At 40.6% G+C, this 20,344-nt stretch overlaps 1 protein-coding gene across 1 annotated transcript in view; it reads left to right on the forward strand.

Annotated features, from left to right (window-relative positions):
* Nucleotides 1–1,319: 1,319 nt before the first annotated feature.
* The window catches only part of ubap1 (ubiquitin associated protein 1), a 73,100-nt gene continuing 54,075 nt past the window's right edge, over nucleotides 1,320–20,344 (forward strand). The window contains exons 1-2 of the mRNA XM_067984766.1: nucleotides 1,320–1,469; nucleotides 13,677–13,723. Coding sequence (XP_067840867.1) covers nucleotides 13,684–13,723 — 40 coding nt within the window. The 5' untranslated portion in view covers nucleotides 1,320–1,469; nucleotides 13,677–13,683. The remainder of the gene's footprint in view (nucleotides 1,470–13,676; nucleotides 13,724–20,344) is intronic.

Genomic DNA, 20,344 nt, shown 5'->3' on the forward strand with positions numbered 1-20,344 from the left:
TGTAAAAATATTAATTTACATAATTTATATCATATGCACACACAAAAATACAGAACATCTATATAAAAAAATCATTCATGGGACGCACACTTTCTGTCCACAAACCTGACTGGATTTTTGTTTTCTTCCAGTTGTCCTGCAAACCTTAGTCCTGTTGACACAATTTTTGTAATGCTTTATGTCAACATTTATCATTGTAAATTTTAACGTCAATATTTCCCATTCAAATTTACTGTATCAACTATCATGGTGCAGTTTCAGCCACCAGGTGGCTCTTTGGAGCGAATTGCTAAAGTCTCTCCCCCAACTGCCATCTTGTATAAAAAAACCGATATTCATCAACTCACTATGGACAATACCACAAGCAATTTACTAGCACGTATCGATGCATTTTAACATACTATTCATACATTTCACATTAACTTATTTTCACAAATCTCTACAATTATATAAAACCGCTCAATATAAAATTCCATCTAATTTTTCAATTAAAGTTAATTTAATTTCAATGTCTATATAATTTGACTCCATCATTCACATTAATTTGGGTGCCCTTCTTTAAGAAGGGTGCCAAGGCTATGAGGTGCAGAACAGGTTTACGAAGAGGATAAATAAAGAGGATAAAAAAGCTGTAGACGTAGGAAAACTGAAACAAAAACAGAAAATGCTGGAAACACTCAGCAAATCAGCAACAATTGTTGTTGTTGCAGTTGGTAACGTGATGTCACGAAGAACACTGGTTTCAGGCCAGAAGGGATCAGACAGTCCTGTAATAAGTTGGGGGCATGCGTCAAACAGGTCGGGCTGCTCATTCTCAGATCGTCTCCCCGCCGTGCTGCCAAACACCAGAAGCCCCCCCCCCCCATGCATGCTGTCAGACCCTGAGGTGCTAATAATGCTGCCAGATCCCAGGATCCCCACAACATGGTCAGAATACATATCCTCCACAGTTCGACAGGACTTTAGTCCCCCCCCCCCCCCAATCATCAGTGCAACTATACGTTGGTATGTTAAAATTGGTATGGCACACTTATCAAAAAACACAACTTCCATTTATTTGGATTTTCAAGGTATGTCAATCTTATCTAGAATCTAAAATTCCCCAAAGTCGACGGCTCTCGTTACTTGAAACGGGTAAGTTTTAACCACTACTTTTGCCCATATCAAAGATGGGTGAGCTCAAATCGGTATGATTTGACAAGACGCATGCGCAGCAGCCCAGAGCGCCTTTCGCCATCCCCAATCTCCCCGGTGATAACAGCGTCGACAGTCGAGCGGCGCCCAGCGTCGTGGCGGTTTGGTGGTGGGGAGCACAGTTCACGTAATGTACGTGATGACGTCAATCGCCAGCGGGTAAGATGGCGTCCTGCAATGAAGCAGGAAATAGTGTCAAATTTATCTAGTTAAAAAAAAAGTTAATTTTGTTCAGGACATTGCAGTGAACGTTCCAGGAGATAGAGAACCCGTAGGTAAGCATCGAGGCCATTTAAAGTGGGTATTGGTTGGTAGGTTCTAGGGAGCGCAGCCTTTAACCCTATCTGTTAAAGGTACACAGTCACTGGGCGAAAGCGAAGGAGTAAACTTAAAACCTGCAGATTGTAAATATTCAGAGCGAGTCTTGATAACGCGTGCCACTCGGTTACTTGGCGATCAGACTCCCGTTTACCACGGTAGTTTTCCAGTACTGCGGCTTTTGCTGGATACGAGGCTCTTCGAAACGCCCCTGTTGACACTTCGCACATCATTTTGTCAGCTAAAACTTGAGGGATGATGGGTTTGTGTTTAAAAATCGGCCACTGTAGGTGATTTGTAATTATATCCTAAATATATCATGTGTTTTATTTGTACATTTTGAGTATTTGTATTGCCTGAATTATGTATGTTTTCTAATACTCATTTAATCTATTTCATCTGCTTTCTGAAATCAAGCATATTATGGTATCCGTTGGAATGAATATAGGGTGTAACAAAGTGATAGACCATGTTAGAATTAACTTCTTTTCAACAAAGTAACTTATCATTTCTAATGACTGAAATCATTTTAAGTGTTTTCCGGATTTTTTTCTTTCAAAGCTTTGTTTAGTAGATTACTGCAATTGGAAAAGGTTTTAACTTTTTACTTTAAGATTTTCCGATTAACATGGTTATTCTATATTCAACTGATGACTAGAATTTAGATTTTCTTTCATGAGGTGCAATTTATGAACCGTCAAAACTTCAACATTGTTCTTTGTAACAGTTAAAGATAAATCCATATGACTTTGAGAGGGCATGAAATTTCTTTGCTTTTTCTCTCAGTAAAGGTCTGCCCAAGCCACAAACCTATGGCTGGACAGTCTTTTTCAGGCTTCTGCCAGGAAATATTGTACTCCAGTGTAACTGGCAAACTCTCTCCTTCAATTCTCTGTCCTCCCCCTTATGGGGAGGAATCAGGTTGTTACTCAGTATTAGTTGGAAATGCAGCAGAACAGAGGAATGACCCTGCCCACTCCTTCTGCTTTGTTTTAGAGTTTGAAACATGTGTATTTACATGTTTGATGCCCTGCCCAAATGTCAAATAGCCTGCCTACTCTTGGTGTCTAGATTTGAATCTCACACTTGGATGAGGTACTGGAAAGCTACAATTGCCTTTGAAACTGGACTGCAACATGAGTCAGTATCTTCAGGGGATGGATTGAAGAGGGAGGATTGAAATCTTTTTCTTCTGTCTCTGTTTGTTTTTGTCTACTCTTCTTAGTTTCATCTTTTGTCTTTCTTTCTACCTATTTCTGTGTTCCTTCCTTTGCCTTTTTCATCCCATTTTTCCATAGCATCATCTTTATTAATCCTTTATCTTTCTGTTTCCTCTTGGCCCTTTGCTGCTGGCATTGAGGATGAAATCGCAGTGCATAGCTGTATTATCATTGTGATTCAGGGCCAGTGCTGAAAGCAAATGAACAAAAGGCAAATACCCACCTAAAGTTCTGTATCTTTTCAAAATTTCAAAAAATCCATCATATTAAGAATTCTTATTTGCAATGATGTGGTATGATTTATAGAAGAGTGGACTGTGATGAAATTACAAGTTTCTCGTGCTGGATGGCCATTGATATTTTCAACATCATATTGTACAGCTGCTGGTGTAATATTTTGTTATGACCTATGAAATGGAAAAATTGAAGTATAACATTGTCAATGAATTGGTCACAATTACAAGCATGATTCAGTAGTAAGTGGATAGGGACTGTTTAAATACTAAGATTGAGGATTGTTTTGACATTATTGGATATTGAGGTTTTCAGCGCAATCAGGAAACATTTTGGAACTGAGGCACTTCATACTGGAGTTGCTGCAAGTTCCACGAGTGTGAACTAAGGAAATATAAATAAAGTTCTGAAAGTATTTGCAAATGTAAGTTGCAAAAGAAAGTACAGGGACACAATTTTTAAAAAATCATCAAAATAACACTCAAATGATGACAAGATCATTGTATGTCTATGATTTAAAGCAACGACTGATATGTGCTTGAAAGGGTTTTCCATTTTTAAAAAAAGTGTCCATAATTTTACAAACTAGCAAGTAGCCCCTCAGGATTTTATAGATATATTAATCAAAAATAATTTGTCATTTGTTTCTTTTGTATGGTAAACGCAAGTATTTAATTATAGGGCAAGATATGAATGATACGGTTTCTGAGAGTCTGGAGCATTTCAGTCAGAAAGAGTGAGGACACAACAGATACACACACCGCATAATCAAAGGTGCAAGATAATTCACCACTAGTTATACAAATGAGTTCTATATGTTAGAAAAGTTTCATTAGTGTCACATGTTCTGTCCTGGAAAATCTGAGCTTTATTGTGTAAACTTAATTTTTCAAAAACAAGGGTCAGAAGTCACATGAACTCAGAAGCTCCATTTTTATTATCAGTCAGTGACAGAACTTGTTACTTTATTATCAGTGCTGCGTTGTATTTGGATTAAAGCCTTTTTTGACATTGCACTCCCATGGGTGGGTTGAAAGAATATAGTTGTTTCTTGGCTATTCGTCTGGTTTTCTTAGAATGTAATTAACCTAGTTAGGCTGCCTCTAATTGGTTTCCGAAAAAGGCTGTTGATAATCTGACAATACAAAAGTATGACCATTTTGAAAAGTTGGCAGCTAAGTTGATGACTTATTTTCACCATCAGGATGTCAAGGCCTTGGAGAGGGTGCAGAGGATATATACTAGAATGATACCAGGGTTGAGGGACTTCAGTTATGTGGAGAGACTAGAGAAATTGGGATTGCTCTCCTTAGAGCAGAGAAGGTTAAGGGGAGATTTAATGGAGGTGTTCAAAATTGAGGGGTTTTTATAGAGTAGATTGGGAAAAATTGTTTCCATTGACACGAGGGTCAGTAACCAGAGGACACAGATTTAAGATAATTGGCAACAAAAACCAGAGGAGAGCTCAGAAGAGTTTTTTTTTTACACAGCGAGTTGTTATGATCTGGAATGCACTGCCTCAAAGGGTGGTGAAAGCAGGTTCAATATTAACTTTCAAAAGGCAATTGGAAATAAAAACGGAAAATGCTGGCGAAGCTCTGCAAGTCAGGCAGCACCTGTGAAGAAAGAAACGGTTAACATTTCAGATCGAAGACCTTTGGTCAGAATGTTAACTCTGTTTCTTTCTCCACAGATGCTGCATGACTTGCTGAGCTTCTCCAGCATTTTCTGTTTTTATTTCAGATTTCCAGCATCCACATTATTTTGCTTTGGAAAAGGGAATTGGATATATACTTGAAAAGGAAAAATTTTCAGGCTGTGGGGAAAGAGCAGGGGAGTGGGACTAATTGGATAGCTTTTTCAAAGAGCTGGCACAGGGACGATGAGCCGAATGGCCTCCTTTTGTGCTGCATGATTCTATAAGGAATTCATAACTGATTGAATATCTGTTTCATCACTTAAAATACCAGACATTGGTGTGGAACTGAAACTTTCAGATCGGGAAAGTCCCAGTTTCAATGCTTCATCAGTGCTGAATTCCAACAGCAACAACAACTTGCATTTATGTAGCATTTTTACTGTAGAAAAATTGCCCAGCGCGCTTCAGATCTGTAAGGTGGTGGGGGGAAAGGAATAGTTGGCCTCAACTGACTGCTTAAATTGACAATACCAGTGTCCCCTGGTTTAAAATTTATGTATCTGATCACTTTTCTGTAATTGCTGCTGGAAATTAGCTCTGTTGACATGGTTGTATTAGGGTTAGCCTTGTTGGTAGAATAGTTTGTTAGCACTCAGTATATTAGTTCATGTGAGGTACCATGGAACTGGACTCCAGAATTGAGAAGATTAAGAGGAAAATCTACTGGAACCTCATATTTTGCCATGCTTTATGATAGCATTGTTTTTAACATGCTGGAGTAGTTGTTGGGCTTAATTTATGATTGTGTGATATGTTACAGATGCTTTCATGAGCTAATTGAATTGGTACGTTAGTAGCCTTAAACAAAAATTGCTTCATTCATATAGCGCAATCAGCAACATTGAATATGTTTCAACATTTTGGAACTTTTCACTATATCTAGGATGGTGTTGGTGTCAAAGGTGTCAGTGGGATTGAATGAAGGTCGGCTTCATAGTATGGTACAGCAGAGAAGGAGGCCATTCGGCCCATTGTGCCTGTGCCGGCTGTTTGAAAGAGCTATCCAGTTAATCCTGCTACCCTGCCCTTTCCCCGTGGCCCTGTAAATTTTTTCCCTTTTGAATGTTACTATTTAATCTGCTTCCACCACACTTTCAGGCATGGTATTCCAGATCATAACAACTCGCTGCAAAAAAAAATGTTTTCTCATGTCGCCTCTGGTTCTTTTGCCGATCACCTTAAATCTTTGTCCTCTGATTACTGATCCTTCTGCCACTGGAAACAGTTTCTTCTTATTTACTCTATCAAAACCCTTCATGATTTTGAACACCTCTATCAAATCTCCTCTTAATCTTCTCTACTCTAAGGAAAACAACCCCAGCTTCTCCAGTTTCTCCACATAACTGAAGCCCCTCATCCCTGACATTATTCTTGTAAATCTATTCTGCGCCCTCTCTGAGGCCTTGACATCCTTCTTAAAGTGTGGTGCCCAGAATTGAACACAATACTCCAATTGAGGCCTAACCAGTATATTAAAGGTTCAGCATAACGTCCTTTCTTGTACTCTATGCCTCTATTAATAAAGTGGTGATGTGGAGATGCCGGTGATGGACTGGGGTTGACAATTGTAAACAATTTTACAACACCAAGTTATAGTCCAGCAATTTTATTTTAAATTCACAAGCTTTCGGAGGCTTCCTCCTTCCTCAGGTGAACGTTGTTGGAAATCTATTAATAAAGCGAAGGATCCCATATACTTTTTTAACAGCCTTCTCAACTTGTCCTGCCACCTTCAAAGATTTGTGTACATATACCCCCAGATCTCTCTGTTCCTGCACTCCCTTTAAAATTTCGTTTATATTCCTCCCCTCATTCTTCCTACCAAAATGCATCATTTCACATTTCTCTGTGTTAAATTTCATCTGTCATGTGTCTGCCCATTTCACCAGTCTGTCTATGTCTTCCTGAAGTCTGTTACTATCCTCTACATTGTTTACTACATTTTTGAGTTTCATGTCATATGCAAAATTTGAAATTCTACCCTGTGTACTCAAGTCCTGGTCATTAATTTACAATAGCATAAAAGTACTTTTCACACTCCAATACACTAATTAAAAATCTGTAATATATTAAATGTGCCTGCAGCACAGCAAAAATCTCGTGCTTTTCTAAATGGCTCAAATTTCACAGGAACCGATCAAAAACATTACACTATCCATCTGGTCCATTGTGTCTCATCACATCTATTTCACACTTCCACCATATCTTTGACTCTGCTGTGAGCAATATTACAGGAGACCTGCTAGTGTATTAGAAAAACTGATTTTAGTTCTATGCTGTGTAATAGATGATATTGCAGGTGCATACAGCATTAACTCCTTTCCCTCCTGACTATTCTTTGTACTTCTATGGAAACTATTGCCATTATCAATTATCCCCTATTGAAAAAACAAGTGTATCATTGCAAATAATGAGAATTCCACCTGGATTGGCTGTATTGGGTGGCCAGAGCCTTTCTTTTAACCCTCACACTATTACCTCTGGAGTCCCTCGAGGATCTATCCTTGGCCACCTCCTCTTCCTAATCTTCACGCTGACCCTTGGCGACATCATTCACGGACATGGGATCAACTCTTTGGCTTCTTCATCTCCCTCTCCTTTAAGACCCTTCTTAAAAACCACCTCTTAGACCAAGCTTTTAGTCACCCCTCCAATTATCTCCTTCTATGCCTAGGCTTCTGTTTTTTTGATTATGTTTCTGTGAAATGCCTTTCATGAAACAGATGAAGGGTTATGCCTGAAATGTTAACATTTTCTTTCTTTAGAAAAAGAAAGAACTTGCATTTATATAGCACCTTTCACAACCCAAATGTTTTACAGCCAGTGAAGTACTTTTGAAATGTAGTCACTGTTGTAATTTAGGAAATACATTGCTGTCTGACTTGCTGAGTGTTTCCAATATTTTTTGTTTTTCTTTCAGATTTCCAGCATCTGCAATATTTTGTTTTTTGTCTAACTTTTGGGATCCTGCAGAAAGTTTGGCAGCTTATTATACAAGTTTGTCTTTCAGAAGTTTATTTTGCTTATTTTAATGTTAAAAATTTGCAGTTTAAAGAGTATCTGCAGTTTTTGTTCTTTGAATCTCAAGGCAAAGAATGTCATTGCCAGGATTGGATACTATATTTGTCACTTTGTGTTCACTCTCGGTGTCATTATCAAATTTTTTCAGGCCAAGTATAGTACAAGGTAAATGAAGGTTAAAAGTTCAACAATGTCTCTAACCCCAAACTTTGAAGGGTGTCTTATAATTCCTACACAAGCCATCATAATGGCCTCTCTTGAGTGAGTGCCAAATTGTAGATTCTTTTGTACTGTAGACTCAATTCCCAGCAGTAACTGGATTGAGATTGTTCAAACATGCTACATGTAATAACCTGAAGTCAGAGAGAAATTTTAATCCCATTAGCTCAGGCTGGTCTCAGACCGTGCCCCAAGGCAGCGCTAACCCACTGCATCACTGATCTCTGAAAAATAAATTTCTTAACCAGTGTCATAATGTGCATGAATAAATTGTTTTAAAATAATTTAGAATTATTTAAACAGAAAATGCTGGAAATCCTCACCAAGTCAAGCAGCATCAGAACTGATGAAAGGTCATCGACCTGAAACGTTAACTCTGTTTCTTTCTCCACAGATGCTGCCTGACTTGGTGAGTATCTCCAGCATTATCTGTTCCTGTTTCAGATTTCCAGTATCTGCAGTATTTTGCTTTTGACATAGAATTATTTAAAATGAGTCTGAATGTTAAAATGCTCTGTTATGTTTCAGTTTTTTTCTAATGCCTTTTGTGCAAATGGTCTGATTGTTTCTGTAAGCAGACCATGTCTGAAACCTTTTACTCTTAGCTGTATTGAGTTTGCATAACTTGGGCTTAGCAACTCTCATCGTGGTAAATTGCTCACTGGAATTCACATAGGATGCCATTATGAATTTTGTCAATCTAGAAGCTGGAAAATATCAAACACTAGACTCAATTCATAGAGGGTAAAAATGTATTTGATTTCTCAGAAGTCAAGTTACAGACATGTTGTACAGCACAAGTAATATTTTGGCATACGTACAACTAGGATGACTATTTAAAAGATTTCATTGTTTTCCCAGCTCCTCCTGGCAAACTCTTGAAATGATGGTCTTTGTGGGAATATGTAAGTTGCTGTCTAATCCAGACATGTATCAGCCAATAGGAACTAGCAGTCAGCCCTGGGATCTGGTTGTTTGGTGTGTTGACACATGGTCAAAATGAACGTGGAAAATCTTAAACAATGGGCTGTGTTTTTGGGAGGCAGCATTACAACACAGCAGTTCTAAGCAACATTCCTGTCTGACATGACTCCTTAACAAACTTCCCATAAGCAAAACTTCACATTACTGAGGGCAATTTGTTAACTTTCAAAGAGAATTAACCAATTTTGCTAATTGTGGATGGAGCATTTGGCCATCTTTGAACTAATCTGCTGAATCCCGATGGTAATTTACTTTTTGGTAACGAATGGATCTCTTGTGACATTGCTTACTGTAAGTTACAGGATATGGTCTGTGTCTTATCTGTCTTTTTATCTTGGTGGCATTGTTGTAAACCTCTTGGTGTTCTCTCTGTCTCTTTGTTGTTTTGTGGTTATCTCTATGGTGTGTTGCGTCTGAGTCTCGTGGCCTTTTTCTTTTTCGATTGTGTTCTTCTATGTCTTTTGCCTTGTTGTGGATTTGGGGGTTGGGTGGGGGAGGCATGTGCCTTCTCTTGTTCCTGTCACGACCTCTTCATAACTTCTCGCATGTTCCCATCCCTATTTAATTCCCCTCAGCTTTACTTTTTGTTCTGGTACCATTCTTGTTTTCTGTTAACTTACCCAATGTTCTATTTTTTTGTTTCTCCTGTCACTCAGTTTGCTGTTCCTTGTCTCCCCTTTCTGATTTCAGCTCTTCCCCATTGCCCCTTTTTGCCTATTATCCTTCTCTACATGTTTCTGCCAAAATTCTTGAGGTCTCCCATACTTGCACCCCCCCTTTCTCGTTCCCCGAGCCTCCACACTCATCATCCTTCTTCCATCCGTCATCAGGACTTCACATTTACCACATCGCTTGTGTGCCCCTTTCTTGCATCTGCCCTCAGCCTTGCCCTGTTCTTCTCAGCCTTTTATCATCCATCATATTTTCCCTATTATTATTCAATTTTTCTCTTTCTCATCCTTTTCCTGTTCCCCTCACTATTTTCCCCTCCATCCCATGTATGGCCCTAAATTAATGTCCCAGCCCTCTCCCGGCACCCTGCAGATTTACCAAAAGATATTCATAGGAAGACTGGTTGATGCCTTTGCTTCTTTTACCTCACGTTCACCACAGGCCTCCTATATATAAGCCGTGATGTGTCTCTCCTCGCAGCTGTAAGGCCCCCTCCCACACCCACTTCTTTTTCTGATGCTTTATCATTGCCAGTTCCGTGAAGATGGCAGTTCAGTTTTAAAACAGCTGATTCCACTTATGGCACAGAACCAGTGAAGGTTAGGCACCATAAGGAGAGGCTGGCAGGGGGAACAGCCTGATGGCAACAAGAGTTGGAACTGATACATGGAAGTTGAAGATGAGGCAATAGAAACAGGAATATTTGGGGGGTATGGGGAACCCTGATTGCAGGAAGGAGAGGCAGGCTGAGCTGCTTGATAGGTCAGTGGCAAAGATGAGGCGCCATTATCAGGAGGAAGATTAAATTGGCAATATGAATATGGTTCCCGCAGTCTTCAAGTCTGATGGGAAGTAGGCTTGGGGTTAACAAAATGGCAGGTGAACTTGTGTGACTCGTGCCACAGCACCATTCTAGTTTGGGAGGACTGAAAGGTAAGTATAATGCTAAGTATGGATAAGCAGGTATTACCCATTAAAAGTAATTAGTGACAAAATGGGAACTACAGGAAGTAAGTGTGACAAAGTAAAATTAATGGTTTTGATATGAACAAAATAAAAATCTGAGATGGGCTAAAAGGGCTCAAAACAAATTAATCAGGGATAAATGGTATTTATTCCAGAGTCTTGAACCCTAGGAAATTTATGAGGCAATTATTATGAGGCACTGGACACTACTGAGGTATCATTAGATTGGAAACAGGCTAACCTAGTGCCCATAATCAAAAAGGGGGACAAAGCAGACATGGCGAACTACAGACTCATTCGTCTTACATTCATTCTGTATAAACAGCAGGCAACATGAATTCAGAAATGCAAAACTCTGGGCATTCTTTCTGCCTGCTGATATCCTCCTCAGCCGCCCACTTCTCTTTCTCCCCACCAGCCTGATCCTTTGTGCTGTTGAACCCCTTCTGGCCTTACAGATCTTGGGCCCATTCCCTATCTGCCTGAACTCAACTCTTCCTCTCATTTTCCCTTCTCCACCTCCTTCCTCCCCATTTGGTCCAGTTAACCCAGGATGTCTAACCCTACATGATCTAAATACTACACGTGGTCTTGACTTCCTGTGTGCAAAGCCATGGGAGATCAACTAGTTGAATTTAAAAAAACAATCAAACTTGCCTTGCCCTCACACCAAATGAAAAATAACATGGCTGCAGCAGCTGGGGAGAGTGCTCATCCACAGCACCACTAATTGGCCTGAGCCTGCAACTATAGTGTGACTGGCAACTGATTACTTAGGAAATGTTTGCATGTTTAGATAGGGTTTTCCCATTATAAATGTTGGCCTAAAACTTGTGGCGTAAATTCGTGACAGGAAGTGGGCATTGTACACAAATTTTTTTTTAAAATAGACAAACCACAAATGACCCAATTTGTAACACTGACCTAAGGATTATAGTTTCCTATATTCAAGATAATTTCAGCAGAGACGCTTGGAGGATGTGCTGTCAGTTACTCTGTTCTCCTATCAGTTCACTAGGGCATCTAATGTTGAACTGTGGGACTGAGGATTTTTTTTTTACAAAACTTTAGATATATTTTACCTGTGCATTTTTTTTAACAAGAAATATAAAGTGACAATTTTAAAAATTCTATAATGCTAAAGCACTTCACACTTGCTTCAGTATTTTCTTTCAACTTCCTGCCACCGGTCTTATTTCTTTGGCTAATGACTTGCAATTCTGTAGCATGAGAGGATTCTCAAGAAGACTCTGTTATTACAGAGGTGAGTGCCTCTGTGCGCATTGTCATTAGAAAGAAATAATGCCAGAACTAGCACCTGTTGTGCTTGAAAATGAGGTGCCAACGTGGTAAAGCTACAACACAGAACTACATGCATGATACCGACAGAGCTAAGCAATCCCACAATCAACAGGTTAGGTCAAAGATCTGCAGCCCTGCCAGATCCCGTTGTGAATGGTGGTGGACAATTAAGCAACTAACTGGAGGTGGAGGCTCCATGAACATCCCCATCCTCAAGATGGTGGGGCACCCCTAACTAAGCTGTTCCAGTCAACTACAATGCTGATAACTACCCGACAATGTGAATAATTGTCCAGGTATGCTTTGCACACAAAAAGCAGGACAAATCCAACCCAGCCAATTATGCCCGATCAGTCTGCTCCCAATCATCAGCATAGTGATGGAAAGAGTCATCAACAGTGCTAACAAGTGGCACTTATTCACCAATCTGCTCACTGATGCTCAGTTTGGGTTCTGCCAGGAACTCAGCTCTAGACTTCATCACAATCTTGGTCCAATCATGGACACAAGAGCTGAATTCTATAGGTGAGGTGAGAGTGACTGCCCTTGACATCAAGGCAGCGTTCTACTGAGTGTGGCACCAAGGAGCCTAGAAAAATTGAAGTCACTGGGAATCGGGAAAAAACTCTCCAGTGGCTGGAGTCATACCTAGAATAAAAGAAGATGGCTGTGGTTGTTGGAGGCCAGTTAGCTCAGCCCCAGGACATCCTCAGGGCAGCATCCTAGGCCCAACTCTCATCAGCTTCTTCATCAATCCTAAGGTCAGAAGTGGGGGTGCTTGCTGATTGCATAGTGTTCAACTTCATTCGCAATTCCTCAGATAATGAAGCAGTCAATTCCTGCATGCAGCAAGGCCCAGACAACATCTAGGCTTGGGCTGATAAGTGGCAAGTAACATTTGCGCTACAAAAGAGAGAGCCTCACTACCTCCCCTTGGTATCACCATCGTCCAGTCCGCCCATCATCAACATCCTGGAGGTAACCATTGACCAGAAACTGAACTGGATAGCTTTCAAAGAGCCAGCACAGTTATGATGGGCCGAATGATGGGATAAAACAAAAGTGGGAGCGACGACAAAGAGAAGTGGGTGATAGTTGTTACAGCAAGGGTAACCCATCCTATTCTGAAAGGTGATGATGGGAAATGTACCAATTTGAAATAATTGGTCTCATTGTAGGCAATATAATTTTGTTGGTCAGATCTTTGATCTGCTCCTTCACCATGCTCCCCAAAAGTAAAAATATTGCTGGAGAGAACCCAGTTAAGGATTGATGTCATAATAGTCTGCACAACATGACTTACAAAATATTGCCAAAGACATCCAGTATGAGTCAAATACTTTAAACATTCATTGCTTGTTCAGTAAGGTTGCACTGTGTTCAATGGTTTCAGAAGAAACTTGCCCATTGGGTGCAATTTGTTGTTGTCTGGCCGAATGCTCATTGATTGCCACAGTCAGTTAACCAGCTGGGCAGTGTGGTGGGTATGTCCGTAAGTAGGGTAGTTAGAATATATTTTGTCGTGTTGTAACATAGCTGGATTGTGAGATGCTGTGTTGGCTCCAGCTATTATACTTGAGCTGGCATAATATACACCAGCACCAAACCAGCCACTTAGATGGGCCTTGGAGGCAAAGTAGTGAATTGAAGCACAATTCTTTTACTGTAATTTTCTTGCCAAATTTGTGCCATTGCAGGTGTAAATTTTAATTTGTCATATCAACGCAATTACCGCACAGATGCAAGTTTTAGAATCTTAAGTCTGATGCAGTATATAATTTAGCACGTGTTGTCTATGCTCCCCTATTTTTGGTGATTAATCAACATTACTTTGCTTTTTTTCCCAGATTCTAAATGGCCTCTAGGAAATCGGGATCAGATTTTCAGAACTCTGGTATGTGTATAAGTACCATAACTGTTAAAACAGAGTACTAGCTGTTTTCTTTCCAGGATTTAAATGAAGTGATAGTTAACTGACCAGTAGATAATGGTCCCTATTCCTCTTTTTCAGGCAACCATCTAATTTTCTTCTAAGAATTTATAGGTTCTGCTTCAACAATATATTTTGACAGATAATTCCACATTTCAACCACCCACTCTGTAAAATAAGTTTTTTTATCTCCACCTTTAATTCTTTTTGTAATTATCTTAAATTTATGCCCTCTTGTTACCATCTTGCCAATCAGTGGAAGCAATCTATCATTATTTACCAGCATAACACCTGAAGACTTTGTTCAGGTCACCTCTTGATATCTCACCTATAGAATCATGGAAAGATTGCAGCACAGAAGGAGGCCATTCGGCCCATGGAATCTGGCCGGCTCTATGCAAGAGCAATCCAGCTAGTCCCACTCTCCTGCCCTATCCCCGTAGCCCTGCAAATTTTTTCCTTTCAAGTACTTATCCAGTTCCCTTTTGAAGGCCGTGATTGAATCTGCCTCCACCACGTCCTCTGGCAGTGCATTCCAGATCTTAACCGCTTGCTGTGTGAAAAAGTTTTTCCTCATGTCACCTTTGGTTCTTTTGCCAATCACCTTAAATTTATGTCCTCTGGTTCTTGACCCTTCCGCCAATGGGAACAGTTTCTCTCTATCCACTCTGTCTAAACTCTTCATGATTTTGAATACCTCTATCAAATCTCCTCTCAACCTTCCAAGGAGAACAGCCCCAACTTCTCCAGTCTACCCACTTAACTAAAGTCCCTCTTCCCTGGAAACATTCTAATAAATCTCTTCTGCACCCTCTCTAAGGCCTTCACATCTTTCCTAAATTGCGGTGCCCAGAACTGGACACATTACACCAGTTGTGGCCGAACCAGTGTTTTATAAATCTTCATCATGACTTTCTTGCATTTATAAAGCCCAGGATCCCGTATGCTTTAATTGCTTTCTCAACCTGCCTACCACCTTCAACGATTTGTGTACATATACTCCCAGATTTCTCTGTTCCAGTACCCCTTTTAGAATTGTGCCCTTTATTTTATATTGCCTCTCTTCACACCGAAATGTATCACTTTGCATTTTTCTGCGTTAAGTTTCATCTGCCAAGTGTCAGCCCATACCACCAGCCTCTCTTTATCCTCTCAAATAAAAGTACACGGTCCCTTTAAGGTGCAAGAGTCACTGACGTCCGCCACAAAACAACCAACCGATTGCCCACCTTCAAACCAGCGGTGGCTTGGCGGGGTGGGCCACCTTCCACCTGTGGGAAGCAGCCAGGCACAGGTTTGGCCGAGGAGGTAGTGAAAATGAACAGCAAATGCTCGCCAGTTCACGTTCACCTCTAGTGAAAAAAGCCCTCGCATCTCAAGTCGCTTTTCAGAACTCATCCTTGATTGAATCCTAGTGAACTGACACTGCACCTTTTTCATTGTTTTATGTTCTTTCTAGAATGGGATGCCGCACCCCAATCTCAGCTCATCTGCTACTGAAACCCTCGTCCATGCCTTTGTCACATACTGATCTGACTATTCCAATGCTGTCCTGGTTGGCCTCCCTTCCTGCACCCTCCATTAAGTTCAGCTCATCCAAAGCTCTGCCCGTATTCTATCCTGCACCAAGCCCCTCTCATCCATCATCCCTGTCCTTGTTGACCTACATTTGCTTCCGGTCCCTCAGCAGCCTCTTGTGTGTCTTCCAACTATACACTCCAGCATTGGTGGTTGTGCTTTCAGCCACCTAGGCCCCATGTTCTGGAATTCTCTCCTTAAACTTTTTCAGGTATGTCCTGTCCACAAAAAGCAGGACAAATCCAGTTACCGCCCCATCAGTCTACTCTCAATCATCAGCAAAGTGATGGAAGGTGTCGTCGACAGAGCTGTCAAGCGGCACTTACTCACCAATAACCCGCTCATCGATGCTCAGTTTGGATTCCACCAGGACCACTCGGCTCCAGACCTCATAACAGCCTTGTTCCAAACATGGACAAAAGAGCTGAATTCCAGAGGTGAGGTGAGAGCGAGTGCCCTTGACATCAAGGCAGCATTTGAGTGTGGCATCAAGAAACCCTAGTAAAATTGAAGTCAGTGGGAATCGGGTGAAAACTCTCCAGTGACTAGAGTCATACCTAGCACAAAGGAAGATGGTAGTGGTTGTTGGAGGCCAATCATGTCAGTCCCAGGACATTGCTGCAGGAGTTCCTCATGGCAGTGACCTAGGCACAACCATCTTCAGCTGCTTCATCCATGACCTTCCCTCCATCATGAGGTCGGAAATGGGATGTTCGCTGATGATTGCAGTGTTCGGTTCCATTAGCAACCCCTCAGATAATGAAGCAGTCCGTGCCCATATGCAGCAAGACCTGGACAACATCCAGACTTGGGCCAATAAGTGGCAAGTAACATTCGCGCCAGACAAGCGCCTGGCAATGACTATCTCCAACAAGAGAGAGTCTAACCACCTCCCCTTGATAGTCAATTGCATTACCATTGCCGAATCCCCCACCATCAACATCTTGGGGGTCACCATTGACCAGAAACTTAACTGGACCAGCCACATAAATACTGTGGCTACAAGAGCAGATCAGAGGCTGGGTATTCTGTGGCGAGTGACTCACCTCCCGACTCCCCAAAGCCTTTTCTCTATCTACAAGGCACAAGTCAGGAGTGTGATGGAATACTCTCCACTTGCCTGGATGAGTGCAGCTCCAACAACACTCGAAGCTCGCACCATCCAGGATAAAGCAGCCCGCTTGATTGGCATCCTAAACATTCACTCTCTTCACCACCGGCTGCACCCACGTGGCTGCAGTGTGTACCATCTACAAGATGCATTGCAGCAACTCCCCAAGGCTTCTTCGACAGCACCTCACAAACCTGCGACCTCTACCACCTGAAAGGACAAGGGCAGAAGGCACATGGGAACAAGACCACCTGCACGATCCCCTCCAAGTCACACACCATCCCGACTTGGAAATATGTCACCGTTCCTTCATCGTCGCTGGGTCAAAATCCTGGAACTCCCTTCCTAACAGCACTGTGGGAGAACCTTCACCACACGGACTGCAGCAGTTCAAGAAGGCGGCTCACCACCACTTTCTCGAGGGCAATTAGGGTGGGCAATAAATGCTGGTCTTGCCAGCGACGTCCATATCTCATGAATGAATAAACCCCTCTGCATGTCCACTTCTCTTTCCTCCATTAGGACCCTTCTTGAAATCCACCCTTCTTGAAATCCACCCCTCTTACTATCTCCTTCTTTGGCTTGGTGTCCAGCTTTTTTGATTACTGTTCCGTAAAGTGCTTTGGGATGGTTTTCTATATTAAAGGCTCTATATAAATACAAGATGCTGTTCTTGTTAACTGAGAAAAGTAGGGACCAGCAGTAACTTCAAAAGTTAATACCACACATCAGATCCCTGAGAATGTGTTGCAGACAGCAATGCATTGAAAGATTTAAATGAAATCAAAAAATTGAGTGCAGATTATGAGCACTTTATCAGTATCGAGTGAACACAGAGTTCTGTTAGCTTTATCAGCGTGAGATATATACAGATTAATGGGAATAATTTATATGTTGCCCACAGGTTCCATTTTATACAACTAAGTTGCCAACGAAGATGAAAAGTTTTGATACTCCTGCCATAAACTGCCGCTTGTGAAAATTGTTATGGGGGAACCTACTATGTTAAGAGACAAAGAGAGTAGAAAATGAACAGTTCTGGTGTGCTGTTCAAGCATGAAAGCCAGCTAACTTCACTCTGCTTGATTCTGAACTGCAGGCATGCAAAAGAAACTGGCGCATCAGTTGCTAGGGGAGTTATGTACTGCTAGTGTTTGTCCCAGATAAACTGTTCCTCCATTTTCTTGATGGAAGTATTTATATGGAACATCATCTAGTGCAATGAAGAATATGGTCATTAATTGGACATGAACTAACTGGTAAATGTTGAAACTTTTATCATGGGGTTGTTTCATATCCCATCAACATTAATCAGTTTGTATATTTCTTACAGTTTTATTCATTTATTAATAATGAATTTAAACACGCCAGTCCTGCCATGTACACAATGCACTTTTCATCCCCTTGTCATTCCTTGTAGCAAATGAGTACTGTACCAATTCAACACCCTGAAAATGGCTGTCATTATCCATCCACCCCATGCACACACCTTTCACTTGCAACAATTAGTTTCTTTCTTTTAAATTAATGCATTGTTCAGGTTGTTTTGGTCATTGTTTTAGTTAGTGCTCTGTGTAAGAAACTTTGCAGCATCAGCAAGTAGACAAACATTATTTAAATAGACTCAAAATGTTATGTTCAAATGCTTGAATCTGGTTTGTTAATCATTGGTACCATCCTGAGAACTGAATTCAGAATAGCTGAGTGCAACTTTTTTTTTTGCTTTCATTTTAAATGTCAACTTCAATGCCTATTATTCTGGCAGATTACTAAAATGCAGAGTAATCTGCTTTAACTTTAACAAAATCTGTGAATTTTGCTAATTTTTGCATTGCTTCAGCAGCACCAAAAATTAGCAAAATTCACAGATAAAAGATATAATAGTCCTGGGATGCTGTATGTGCAAGCTTAAAAAAATTATTTCCAAGGTTACAGTTAATTAAATTAGAGTTCAGCTCTCTACCAGTTGTCTCATCAAGTTCAGCTGCCTTAAACAGCTGAGCTTCATATAATTACATGGGAGAAAGAAATCACAATTATCAAATGAATTGTAGGAACAGGGTACCCTTCTGACTTAATGTTAACACATAATTTCTTCCCTTATAGGATCACTAGAGGACTCCTTAATTGAAACAATTAAATATATAGGGATTCAACCAAGTTATCTGAAGTCAGTGGCTATTTTTGTGAATTTCATGTGGAATTTCCTTAGTATCTCCTCTGTTATAACTACATACAAACATGCAATACTGACGGACAAGAAAAGATCAGCTGGTCCATTAAACTGTCCCATACTGTCATGGTGCCACCTAACACAATGGTCTGTATTTATACACACACACACACACACACACACACACACACACACACACACACACTAGCCATACAATCGCCTGGGGCAGTCAAAAAATACCCTAGGCTATGTCAGCCACAGTTAAGAACTCATCTGGCTCCCTTATGAACACTTGCAGCCAATCTACCCTCACTGCACCAGCCCGCAACTGGTTTTAAAGGTTGATGTTCCAATGTGAAAAGAAAACCCTCCTGACATATAATCTAGTTCTATGCTTACATAACTTGTATGCATATCCCCTGATCCTATCTATTCTAGATGAGGCCTAACCACGGTCTTGTACAAGGACAGTTCAGTGTGTTTTTTTTTGTATTGGATTGCCCTGACAATACATCCCAATACTCTACTTGCTTTCATTCTCGCCTTGAACCATAGGATGTTCATGTATTTTACACCTAGGTCTTTCTCCTGCTCAATGGCATTAAGTTCGCAACCTGCATGGCCAATGCATGCTTGGCATTACTCCTACTCACATGCATAGCACTACATTTATCTATGTTAAATGACATCTACCGGAGGTGGATACATTTTCCCATCATATATAGTCTGTTTGTTGCCTATTTCAATATTGGCATCACGTGGACCTTCCTCCAGTCCACGGGAATAATCCAAGACCCCAGTGAGCTGTTAAAGTTATGAACAACAGGCTGGCTGAGCACAGCTTCTGTTTCTTTAAGCACCTTCAGATGAATGTTGTCAGGACCAGCAGCTTGATCTGTTTTGACACCCTTTATTCGATCCAAGACTATATCCGCATTCACTTCGACACTTTCTACTTTGGAGTCAACTGTACGATGCAATATTGGTAACTCAGCATTGTCTTCTGAAGTGAAGACTGATACAAAGTAGTTTCCTTACATTACAACAGTGACTGTATTTCAAAAGTACTTAATTGGCTATGAAGTAATTTGCAATATCCTGAGGATAATGAAAGGTGTTATATAAATGCAAGTTCTTTGTTTTCTTTCTACATTTACTGCCTTGTGTCCTTTTAAACTGAAAGAAATTGAAGATTACGGCAGCTGTTGTGACATATGGAACCAACTCATCATCAATTCCCAGGCCCACAAATCCAATTTTTAAAAAGAGGGCAGTTCAGTAAACTAGAACAATATTATGTGTTTATATTGTATGTGCAGAAGACTGACTCTTTATTTACAGCATGTCCTTCAAAGTGACCTATAAGAAAGCAGAGGCAAATGACAATATAAATGTGGGAGAGTGGTACTTAGTCATTTTGACTTCACTGTCCAAAATCCAATATATAAGGTAAAAGGGCCTAAAAAGGAAGTGATGAGATTATGAAGTATTTGAATGGTCTAAGGACAATGGACATAGCTGCTGTAACTTGAGATGTGCTGGTGACTGTAATACAGACAGTACAAATTAAATTTAAGATGTGATTGTGTTTTGACAAAATGTGCAAAAGTTCATGGACACTAGGATGAATTTTAAGAAATTCTACTATTTAAAACTTAGAATGACATGACCTCATTTAGGTGATGAGATGAAATGATGAGTACTGCAAAATCTAATAGTAAAA

This window comes from Heptranchias perlo, chromosome 1 (genome assembly GCF_035084215.1).
Source record: "Heptranchias perlo isolate sHepPer1 chromosome 1, sHepPer1.hap1, whole genome shotgun sequence".
NCBI classification, from domain to species: domain Eukaryota; kingdom Metazoa; phylum Chordata; class Chondrichthyes; order Hexanchiformes; family Hexanchidae; genus Heptranchias; species Heptranchias perlo.